The sequence below is a fragment of the Sturnus vulgaris genome, chromosome Z (assembly GCF_052056855.1).
Source record: "Sturnus vulgaris isolate bStuVul1 chromosome Z, bStuVul1.hap1, whole genome shotgun sequence".
NCBI lineage: Eukaryota > Metazoa > Chordata > Aves > Passeriformes > Sturnidae > Sturnus > Sturnus vulgaris.
This window is the reverse complement of record NC_142283.1, coordinates 64,274,210-64,286,603: the sequence shown is the minus strand read 5'-3', so window position 1 is coordinate 64,286,603 and position 12,394 is coordinate 64,274,210. Positions and strand designations below refer to the sequence as shown.

The 12,394-nt window shown below is 36.8% G+C and overlaps 1 protein-coding gene across 6 annotated transcripts in view; it reads left to right on the top strand.

The window, feature by feature from the left end:
- GPBP1 (GC-rich promoter binding protein 1) overlaps nt 1–12,394 on the top strand; it is a 35,282-nt gene that overhangs the window by 6,744 nt on the left and 16,144 nt on the right. For all 6 annotated transcript variants that reach the window (XM_088156213.1, XM_088156214.1, XM_088156212.1 and 3 more), the window contains one exon: nt 9,610–9,747. In XM_088156213.1, the coding sequence (XP_088012339.1) occupies nt 9,685–9,747 (63 nt within the window). In that variant the 5' untranslated portion in view covers nt 9,610–9,684. The remainder of the gene's footprint in view (nt 1–9,609; nt 9,748–12,394) is intronic.

Here is a 12,394-nt window from a genome sequence, read left to right as displayed (position 1 = left end):
GCACATAGTTTCATTGCCTAATTCAGACCAACACTTGGTAGTTTTCCTTTGGCTCATGATAAAGAGTTGAAGCCAAAATTTGAAGCTAGCCCATGATGGGAGGACTGAAAGGCCAGTATTCTTTTTGTACCCTCTGAAATTCATATGTATGCTCTTGTTTGTCTTCTGATGAAATAAGAATGTATGCTGGAGCTCCTTATCAAGGAAGCAAAGCAGTAGAGGCAAATTGAGATGCTGTGTATAACCTTTTCTTTCCTATGCTCTCATAACAATATTATAGTGTGCTTTAATTCTCATAGCTTACAACCTTCTTGTACCCCATTTATAAATACTATGCTAAAAATTACATTAACGAAGTGAGAGTGGTTTGTCAGATGTGTATAGTTGAGAAGTGGAGTTAAGGGTCCCCTGTGTAATTTGTGGTGTGCTGTACTTACTGTGATAATAATCTGTGAGGCATTGGATGAGAGCTCATAGGAATGTGCCTCCTAGATATGCATACATACTAATTTTAGATTCCCTTGGAAAATATAGATGTGTGTATTATCTCAGTACTTTTAACTTGTATTCTGTTCGAGGTTTTCACTGTGCAAATCAATTGACTAAACATCTAAACTCGTCTTCAGGGAGCATCAAGAAATTTGTATCTCTTCTAATTTTGTGAATTCATGGCTTGATCCTTTCCTTCCCTCCCCTCATTGCTACTAAATTTGAAATTCCATCCACAAGCTTCAAGTGTTCCTAGCTGTTTGAGTTTGTATTGCCTTTTATTTTAATGGTCTTCTGACAATCTCTCAAGTTCCCAATTTACAGAAACTGTTTCCTTTGAAATGATACAGCTACACAGTGACAAAGCTTAAGTATAGAACCTGAGAATACAGAACTGTTTTTCCTTGGTTTTCCTTGTCTTCTGTAGATGGGTTCAGTGCTGACAGAGTTGTTTTGGCTTTTTTTTTCCCAATTTGGCTTTATTTTAAAACCTGTTTTTCCTACAAAATTTTGGTCAGCTCCATTTAAATAGGATGTGGTTATACTATGATAAATCCATTCCAAAAGCACACATCTTTTAGTAGATTAAGTTTTTAAAATGTAGAAGTTTTGACTATTTTACTGTATTATTGGCCTGATTTTTTCTTATAGTAATAGCACTATTTTATCTGTTTCTTCATGTTAGAACATTATGAAAAAGCAAAGCTGTTTTTATTTCTTCTCACAGTTCAGATGGATAGTGTTACCAAATGTATCTTATATATCGTAATGAAACCTATTTTAAGTATTTATTGAAGACAGGTTTCTGAGCTAGAGAAATACTTTTATTTTGTTCACTGGAAGAGACTTCCCGCAGGTTGGAGCTGTTCAATCAATACCAGTGGGACTCTCTCTGCCAGCTGAATACTGGTTAGGCAAGTTAAACAACACCCTTAAAATTGGGTGGGGACCATCTCTGGTTTCATGTCCTTGTCATGTTCAGGTTCTGCTGTGCTTTTTTTTTCTCTGTCCTCAGTGGAGAAAGAATCAGGTTAGGGAACACTTAAGTAACTTGTAAGTCCATGGGGCTTGACAGGATGCTTCCATGGCTGCAGAGTGTTCCATTCTTCCATGAGGACTGATGTTGTTGCAAAGCTATTCCTTATTGTCTTTGAGAGGTCTAATGGTCATTGGGAGGGGTTCTTGAGTAAGAGAAGAGAGCAAATACTAATTTTGTCATCAGTAAGGATGAGAAGGAGAATCCTGGGAGCCACGGACCAGTCAGCCTCACTTCAGGCCCTGGAAAGGTTGTAAACCAGCTGATCCTGGAAACTTGTTTCCAAACATGAAGCACAGGAAGGTGAGTGAGAGCAGTCAGAATGGCTTTATGAAGGGGAAATCACACTTCAGCAAGCTAATAACCCTTTGTAATGGGGTGGCTAGCTTGGTGGATGATCAGAGAGCAATGGATGGTGTTTAGCTTGACCTCAGTAAGGCTTTTGACATTGTCATCTATGGCATCGTCATGGAAAAGGTGGCAAGTATGTGTGGAGAAGTGAGCAGTGAGGTGTATCAAGAGCTATCTGAATGGTCAGGCACAGTCCTCAGGGATGCAGTCAGTGGCACAAAGGCCATTCCAAAGAAGCTGTTACTGTACCCCGGGTTCAGTACTGGAGCCCCTGCTATTGAACATCTTCATTTAAGTCCTGGGGTGGGGCATAGTTCACCCTCAGCAAGTTTGCAGATCATGTAAGATATGGTGAACTGGCTGATACACACATTTGATGTTTAGTCTGTGGAAAGGTATGGGTAGAGGATCCTCATGAAACAAAGGGAAAGTGTGAATTTTCTGGAATAGCAGCTGCATATGCCAGCTACAGAGAAGGACCTGGGGGTCCTGTTGAACAGCAAGGCAACCATGAGCCAGCAATGTGTCCCTGTAACAAGCAAAGTAAAAAATATCACTGGGTGACATTAGATAGAATGTTGCCAGCTGGTTGAGGGGAGTTCAGCTTTGTCCTGTATGCAGCCTTGGTGAGGCCACGTGTGGAGGACTGTGTCACCCTTCCAGGATGTGTAGTACTGTTTCAGGGTCCCTAATACAAGAAAGGGTGAGACTTGGTGGAGAGAGTTCAGTAAAGGACCACAAAGATGGGAAGGAGACCCCAGTATCTTTCCAATGGGCACAGGCTGATACTTGGTTTAAACTTCTAGGGAGGTAAAAGTTGGCTGTTAGTCTTGGTTTGAAGTTTAGGGAAATACAAGTTGGCCATTAGTCTCTCACAGTTATCTCTGGATATTTTAATTTTTCAGAAGATCCTTTCCAAAGGAATTTTAAATTAGTAATTTAAAAAAAAATAATTTTAAATTAGTAAGCCATTAAACTCACTTCTCATGTAGAATTGTGTAAAGGTGCAAATGATGAGGGAGACTTTAGTTTTGTTAGTACTATTGCTGAGACTAGAGACTGTAGGTACAAGAGAACTGAAATCCCAAATGGTTTGATTAAATCTGATTTCTCTGCCCTGCCATCTTGCAATATTTCAGAAGGTGATTTATTTTGCCACGCCATCTATAGGTTCTTGTGTCCACTTACACAATGTAGAGATTGCCTACAGCTCAGTTCTCACAACAGTCACTTTTCCAGTTCCTGTAGAGTGTATTGTGTTCTTCCAGAGATAATCTGTGGCTGTTTTTACTGTTGTGTAAATCTTAGAGACGCTGAGATTTTTTTTTTTTAATGCTGTAAAGGTTGTATGAATACAATTAAAACTAGAAGAAAGTCTGAGTCAAGGATTGTCTTTAAAAGGGACCATGAGTGATCAGGTGAATTATGTTTTTGTGTAACCAGTTTATTCCAGACCTCAGTAGCCTTTGTTTTCATGATATATTCAAGGCCAGATAAAATACTTTTGTAAAGGAATTTGCTATTCTGCTGTGTTGTTGGAAGCAGTGCAGAAGATGTGATATGAGTTTCTACTATGTGAAAGTATTCTGCTTACACTGTAAGTTTTCCAGGGTTTGAGCTGGAGGCATTCTTATTTAAAAAAAAAATCTATTTTTATTTTTAAATTTGTAAAGTTTATTTGTAATTTATTTTTAGTTTAGCTTATTTTTTAGTTTAGCTTATTTTTCATTTTAGTTTTTATTTTAAAGCTTTGTGTGTGCTAACTGTTTCCAGTGTTTTATAGATGCTTGGAATGGGGGAAAAAATAATCTAGGTCTGCCTTCATGTCTTATCCTTTTTCTTCATAACATTCGGCAGCACAGCTGCTTTCTGGTGTAGTGCTGCATTTAAGTGAGATAATGCATACACACAATTCTGTCTGTAGTGATTCTGCAGTTATCCTGTACTGGGTCTGTGGCTGCAGTGTATTCCTATTTTTACTGTCTGGAGTAACAGATGCTTGCTGGAGTTCTGCACTGTGCTTAGCCTGTGGTGCTCTCAGGCATCTCTAGTGGTTGGAAAGCACTGCCACATACTGACAGTCTGCCTGCTGGGTGGGATTGCCCCAGAGTGAAGGGCATGAAATCCATGGCTGACATGACTGTGGTGGCAGCAGTCCCGAATTTGTCAAAAATGGTGTGAGAACGAGCAAGCATTTTTCCCACCTGTCCTCCCCACCCTCCAGTAAATAAATAGAGGAGAAAAAAACTGGTATTAAAATAAACTAATTTGTACAGCAAGAAGTTATATAACTTTATTAAAATGTGACAAATTGTGTTTGTTAAAGCCAAGATGTACTCTATAACACTATTTCAGCTAGTTCGTTTGTCTGGATCTCCTTGATTTGTGTATTTCATGCCTTTGTTTTATATGCGAACTGAGTGGTGGAGGTTTTATTTTACGAACAAACTTTGCTAATGAAACTTGAATGTTAGTAAGTTTGCTTGTCCTAGTAATAGTGAATTAATGGTTGCAGATAAAGTGAAAATTTCTATATTAAGATGAAGTTTGAGGAAGCACTTTGCTAAGGTAATCTAAAAGCTGGCTAATGTGAAAGTTCATGAATAGAAGGGTGTTTTCTGCTTTTGTATTGTATTGAACTTTGTTCATGTCATTGCAGGAAAAAAACCAGAGTTTTACTTTTATTTTGGTTGCAATGGGTGTGTTTTTTACTTAAAAAGTAAGTTTTTAAAACTGTATATTGATTTCAAATAGCAGGGGGGAGAAAAAAAAGTTGTTGGGGAGACATCACTCTTACACGGTTAGCACTGAAAACAGGGAAAAAGTAGATTAACTTTTACAGTGTTACTTTTGTGTAATGCACCATCCTGCATGTTAAACTCTTCAGTTACAATTATTAGGGTCTGATTTGGAAGTGTAATAGAAACCGGCAAGGTTCAAGTATTTGTCTAAGTACTAAAGTTGTTTTAGAATACTGTTCTTCTGATCTTCAGGACCATGAGTCTGTTCACCTTCAATCTACTGTGATTGATACCTTGTGATTTTGGTGGTGTTTTGGAATAATACATCTCCTTTCTTGCTGAAATTTTCTCCTTCAGATGTTCATAGCCACTTTTTAAATACATCTTATGTCTTCATTTTGTGAGGCAAAGTAAGCCAGATAGAAAGTCTAAGGAAACTATGTCGCTGATCACTGAAATAGTTTGTTATTGCACCAAGTAAAATCTTGAATCCCTGTGCTGTTACTCTTAAGTGTGATTTCACTTCTTCTGTGGGAATTTAAAAAAGAAAAATGTGGTAGTGTGGGGAAAATTGATTTCTTCATTTAATTTGGTAAGCAGAAGATAAATCAATGCTACTTGTTTTAGCTTCATTTTTGTTGTTTATGCATGTTTGGGTGTTGACCCTAGGTTTGTTTCTTAGCCTGTGTCCTGAAGTCTTGCCTCCTGATTCATGCAGTTGATTTCTGATTCCCTTTTCATAGTATGTTACTTATTTTTGTAAAATGGAGACGATACATCCATTTTTCTTAGATGTTATGCAGATGACACAAATTTGTTTAGACTGTAGGGTTTCCTGCTGGTTTACAACTGGAGAGAAATAGTTTCTGTCACAAAAGAACCTTGAGTTAATCATAAAAAAAGCACAGCGCAGCCTTTTCACGTGTTGGTTGAGTGTATTTGGTGCAGTGTTCTTATTTCAGCTGCAAATGTGCCTCAAAGTAGATGACTGAGTAATATTTATGACAAATTTCTTTGCTGTACATCATCTGGAACCAGCTGTTCATTATTCCTTGGCAGTTACTGCCTTATTACTGAGGATCATGCTTCACAAAACTATAGAATTAAATATTTTTAAATTGAATATTGGATTAATTACTGCATGCTACTTAAAATTCTTTACAGACTCCTATCAGATCCTATCAGATGTAAAACTTAAGAATAGAGTTTCTTTCTTTGCTCTAAACTATTCTATTACCCACAGCACAGCAACACATGACTTCTATCTAAATGTATGGGCTACAGAAGGCTTTTTTTGCTGAGGTCACTAAGGTCACTACACATTACTTGAATTGGTCACAAGAGGCGATTGCTGAGATGAGACAGTAATTTGACCAGTATGACTGAAGATGTTTAAATGTATTTGAGTGTTAATAGTGTGAGGATAGCAGTATTTCAGTATCTTTTTCTTACCTTTCTAAAATTGTGCAGCTCGGCTTCCACAGCTGAGAGCCTGAGCCAAGTTAGGTTGAAGAATGGCAGATCTGTTCTAATGGGGAATGGTGGTTTAAACAAACATGATAAATTCTGGGCCTGCTCTTTTGTTACCAAGAGAGTTTCTCAAAGTCCTGGAATTGTTTTTTAATCTGTGGTGTTTTCCTCAGTAAGTTTGCTTCTGATAGCTGTATTAATGCTGGGAGTACATCAGCTGCTTTATTAGTATTACTGAACAGCGTTTTTGTGGTGTGTATGCAAGAGAAAAGTTGCTAGTAGATGTATGGTTTCATGTCAGTGTAGTAAAAATTTTATGCTACTGACTTTCATTCTATTAAAATACTTTAAATGTTGTTTTTATTTAATTTAAAAGTAGTAGATACTATGTATCTGAATAAAGGTTGCAAATGCTTTGGTGGACACAGAATGCAGACACATCTCTGACTTTTTGGGATAGCTTAGTTAGGGGACCTGAATAGCAGGGAAAGAAGGTAGAAAGAACCTTTTTAATGTTAGAATGTGTTGGAGAATAATTTGCTAGTTGTTGGTCCAGCTTAAGTTGGAAAACAAGCAAGAAACACACTAGTGTTGGCAACCAAGTTGATCATAAAGGGTTTAAGCATTGTAAATCCTGCTTGTGACAGCAGAGGTGCCTTGCTGATATCCCATTCTTATGTTTTGTGATCTGTTTTCAGTATATCAAAAACACCTTCTTGAGAATGAAGAGTATCCTAGAGCTATCAAATGTGTCAGATCATCTGAACAGAGATCCTGCTTGTAAAAAAATTTTCTTTATATATAAGGCAAACTTGCTGGCAACATCAGAAAGCTAACAGCTATTAAGAATGTTTATGAAACCTGGTAGAATATGGAACTAGCAACTTTAAGCTGGATAGGCTATGTTCTCTAAAGCAGTTTTAAAATATTTTTTCCTGACTTGCCTTTTGTTTCCCAGTTTAATTATGGCTGGGATGTTTGTACCTATTCAAAGTTAGAAAGACGTAATAATGAAAGTACACTCTGTTCCCATGTCTAATTGCTAGGCCAGGCATATGTACAATTAGGTGAAAGAAAATGTTTTCTTGACTTTGGTGTAGAGTATCCACAGGAGTTGTTTTTCATGTTAATGCTTAACTGCAAACTTCGAAGTTTGGTCAGGTAGTGTTCTAGAAATATATCTGTGCTTTCTTCTTGCTGTTTTTAAATTTAAAACTATTTGGAAGAATTAGCCCTAAAAGTTAGTCTTTTATGGGCTTATTGAAACTTACATATATATTCTGTTGCTGACTTTGTGCTCTGAGTATTGTGCAGTTTTGGCCCAGGTCTCTGCCTTTACCATTTAAGTTTATTTCTTTCTAAGAAAAGGGCTGACTCATCTGACTGAGCAGTACTATCAAAAAATTTGTAGAGCTTTTTTAGCTGAGAGCATGAGGAAGACTTGAATCTGCTTCTAGGAAAATTTTTGCATGAAGAAATAGGCAGTCAGTGTCAATGAGCTGGGGGAAAAGATCTTTTTACAAAATACCTTTCCAGTCCTTGGATACTTGATGATCACCCAGTCTTTTGCACTAAGGCTAAAAGGTAAGGATGTTAATGAATTAATAACAAACTCTTCTCGTGGCAGTTGCATAAATAATGTTAGGAAGCTTGAGTAAAAATAATAAATCTATTAAGTTACATTGTTAGTGGATTTGCTGTCCTGGACGTAATAGCTGATGCACCAATAACTTGGTGGTACTTTGTGGAATCTTGATATTCTTTCTCTTATAAACCTAATTTTACTCACTGTTTTTCAGACTGTAAGTCCCTCAGTCTGAAGACTTTGTTGTTGTTGTTTCAGTCTTTCAGTACTGAAAATCTGTCTTGATAATTTCTGAAGATATCATGATTCTTCTCCTTGGAGATGAGAACTGTGTCTAAGTGAAGGGGAATACATTTTTTTTCTTGGTGGAATCTGCTCAGATTTGTTGTTTCTTAATTTAACATCTCTTGGTTCATTTGTAAACAAATGCCCTTTTGTATACTGTTGCTGAATGGGATATATCAGTAAAAATGAACATGGTTCCTTTTAGAAGGAGAAGCCATTTTTGTGATAGTTCATTGACTCCAGAATTTTGTTCATTCATATTTTACTAGTTTGGTATAACTGGAAATACTTAGAAAATTTCTCTGGATTTTTTTTTGTTTTCGGTATGAGTTGAATGACTTCAGCAGAGTAATTTATAGTTAATTATTTGGGTGAGATATAGCTTTAACCTAGTCTCTACTTAACTGTAATAACTGTATGTCCTACTTTACAGTTTAACTATGGTATTGGAGGGACCCAAAAACTTAAATATGAACTCACTAAAAAGAAACAGCAGCTCAACTAAGTACGGTTTTACACAAAGTGGAATCTGTTAGTTGAATCTAACAAATCTGTTAGACTTCCTTTTAGAAGCTGGAGCAGTCTTGTCTGTTAATAAAAATCTGGCAGCAGCCTGCAACATTCTGGTTCAGACCAGGGAACAACCATAATTATAAGTTACCAAGTTCAGATTCCACATCTCTTACTAATACAGCAGTTATAGATTAAAGTGAACTGTATCTGTGCTCACTAACAGATGTGCACTCTGCTGTGCAGAGATACAGAATTCAAGTTTATTTGGGCCTCCCTGTATAATGCGTGTGGGTGTTTATTATGTTTTCACTAGCTGGATTTCTAGTAGCTTGTATATTATACTTAAAATATTTTTGAGTTGTTGACCATTTTGCAATGACTAACTGCAGAGCATGATTCAGTTGCCCTAGTATAATTCAGGAAGTGTTTCATCCTCTGTGCTACAGTTCAGCTTCAGGTAATATATTTCACATGACCTTGAGTTCTCTTGCTTTTAGAGAAATATTTTCTATCCTGTGAGAAGAATGTTGGGTAGAAAAAGTATTCTTACAACTAAAACTGTTTTAATCATAAACCATTACATTCTGTGGCTCATTTTCAAACTAGAGAATTTTCCTGAGTTTTGACACTCTGGACATGTAGATTCTGTTTCCATTGAAGCTAGAGACATTGTGAGGTTTGTGTTGAGCCCAAGTATCTAGGTTTTTCATAAGGAACTTTCATATAGCTGCTGAGACTAACTATTAGGGATTAATTTTAAAAAATCAGCTTCTAGGAAGCTAGTAAAACAGCTTGTGAAATCCCTTCTAGATAGTACCAGATAGTATTTCAGCAAGCTAATTTTGCCATAGTGTTCTGGATCAGACCTTACATAAAGTACTTCATCCCATTTATAAGAGGATATAAAGCAAGAAGTGTTATATTTTCCTGCTTCCTGTGATATATTTGATATATCACTTTGGTAATAAAAACACAGACTTGATGCTGTGAATGAGATGAGGATATTTAGATTCTAAACCAGGTCTGTGAGGAAAAGAATATGGGAAAACAGAAGGGAAGTACTGAACAAAAGACAACAAGTGTAATTCCCTTGTAACATAAGTATCTGAAAGGACTAATTTCTTTTCTTTTGACTATAGGGACTTGCTTTGACTATAGGGACTTGCCATGAGGTGCTAAGCATATTTTCATTGATTCGGAGAGACTGGACCTAAATGGCGCAGCATGACTTTGCTCCAGCCTGGCTTAATTTTCCTACTCCACCATCATCAACAAAGGTATGTTTTGTATTGTTCTTTTGAAAAGGCACTTTCATTATTAGGGAAGTCCAAATGTCATAACCTCAATCACAGCAAAAATGCAAATGTCTTCATGAACACTGTGATGACAGGTGACATGGAGAGAAGCACATGCCTGGCCTTGGCAGTGGTTCATTTAAGATTGCCTTCATCAGGTATTTAAAATTAATTCCTGTGTTCCATGCTAGAAGTACCAAGACAGAGCATGTACCTGATGTTCTTCCTTCTGATTTTTAATGGTGTCCTGTAAATTTTAAAGGAGTAGTATTCTGTCATCCAAGTGACTAAAACTGTGCTTTATTAGACTTTCTGAAATGGCTCTGCATTTGATGATGGAATGCTTGTTGTTACTGGTGGAGTATGGTGCTTTTGTACTGTTAGGCATTTTCACTCTAGTCCTTTCATTTAGACTACTGTTACATTATATAATGGGACAGCTTGAAAATGGGAATAATAACCTCTTAATTGTTAGAATTTGTAAATTTTCCTGGAAGTCTTGAGTATGTCTTATCTCAGAAATGTTTTTTCCTGGCCTGTCTTTCTACTGTTTCTTAATTTGTGCAAATGCAGGAGCAGAGTCAGCACTGGATATTAAAACTCCTGTTGTCTGCTTCCCTATTTGTAGACCTATCTTCATTATAATAGTTTGAATCAATATTTATATCTGCTGCTATGAGAATTGCTTTGGTTTTCTTTATTATATAAGCTTTGTGCAATCTTTCATGTCCATGGAAAATGCTTAGCCCTGAGAAACTTATGGCCATAGGCTTGTGGTATTGTTAAATGCACAGAAAGATGGCAGTGTAAATTGTGTTCCTAATGCTTTGATTCTGTATGTCTACACAAACATAAAGATATTTTTTCAGTCGGGTCATTGAATGTGCTTATTTATATCACTCTGTTTATGTCTTTTTTTACCCTGGCCTAGCTAGATTCTTTGCTTAGTATAATCTGTTTCAGGGAACATAAAGCCTGTCTGTTCTGGGATACATAGTATCTGAAAATCCAAATTAAGAAGCAGTCTCTTCATTTTCATCCTCTATGATTTCTGATGCATTCAGTTTTTTTGATCTGACTTTCGCAATGTCGTATATTTTAAATTGGAAAAGTATTTGGAGCTTAATTTAATATGGTGTCACAATTGCAAAGCAATCTTCATTACATATTTAGAGTCTGCTGTAAGAGCTTTATCTGCATGTTTTATGTGCCAATATAGCAGGATAAAACTAAGTTCCAGAAGTACTCTAGTACCACTACAATATATCTGAGGTTTGGGTTGTATTTGTCACCTCATTTCTGAATTGTGTGAAATTTTGTTGCAAGTGTATTTTTTGGCTCCTGTTCTCTTCCATGATTCTTTGCCTCACGGAGTTTAGTTAGATTTTCTTCTCTTTCAAAAGCTTCATGTTGTATGTTTACTCTGTTGTAATATTTGTGTGTCGTTGTCAGAATGCATCTTACTTCACTGTATTACATGCTCCCTCAATGATGAGCATTCTGTGATACACAGCACATTTGGCTATTAAGTGCTTGAAAAGTCTGTTTGTAGTTCTTAGTTTACAGAATAAGACTTGTGATTCCTCCACAAAAGACAGGTCGCAAATGTTGTGTCCCCTGTCCCCTCTATTTCCTAAAATAGACTTACTTTCTGCTGTATATCAAAAAAGCAGACGAGAACAGCACATCAGAGGGGTGGAGAAGAAGAGGAAGGGATGAGGAAGGCAAGATGTCTCATGTTTCATGCAGAGTGGAGCTGGGATGAGGCTATGATATCAACAACATTTAAACTTGAGAAGTAGAAACTGAGCTCTGCTTGGTCAATTTTTATATTCCTGAAGTGTAATCACTTTCAGGGATTGCATCTGCAGGACCTTGGTTTTCCCCTTGAGCCCTTGGTAGCTGAGATGTTTTTCCTTACGTAGCTCAAGGCTGGCGTTGTAGAAACCTGCTACAGGAAGCTGTGATTGTGAATGAGCTTTTTAATGTGACATACAGATTACGGCTTGATTGAAATCCATCTCATCTGTTGCTGCTGATTTTCTTTTAATAGCAAGCTTTTCTCATCTCTCTGTCAACTACATAGCAAAATACACTTAAATGGGTGTGTATCTGTCACTCATTGGTTTTGTTCAGGTCTGGAACTAGGGTGTTTGTCAGTGCAGTACTGTAGATGGGCAGGTGGAATGGGAAGGTGTAGTGAGTTGTGAAACCGTCTTGGGATATGGACAAAACTTTTAAGAAAGTATTACTGTGAAAAGGGGGCATTGCAGATGGATAAAGTCAATTTTACATGTTCACTTTTACTAATTTTTAAGCAGTTAGGCTTCCTGTATTTCTTAAAATCTATGTTATTTCTATTCCTTTTTCTTGATTGGCTGAACCAAGTCAGATAATTTCTCAACTTAGAGAAGTTGCCAATAAATTTCCTTTTGATTACAAAGCTTAATGTTATCTCTGCCTTGAGAGGCTTCATAGACTGGTACCTCCATCATGTGGGGAAAATGCAAACTGCATGATCTTTGCACACTTTAGAAGTGAGAGATTCATTATAGCATGTACTACTCAAACACAATATAAAAAATGCTGTCAGTCATTCTTTGTGAAAATGTTGATTGTTTTGAAGTTA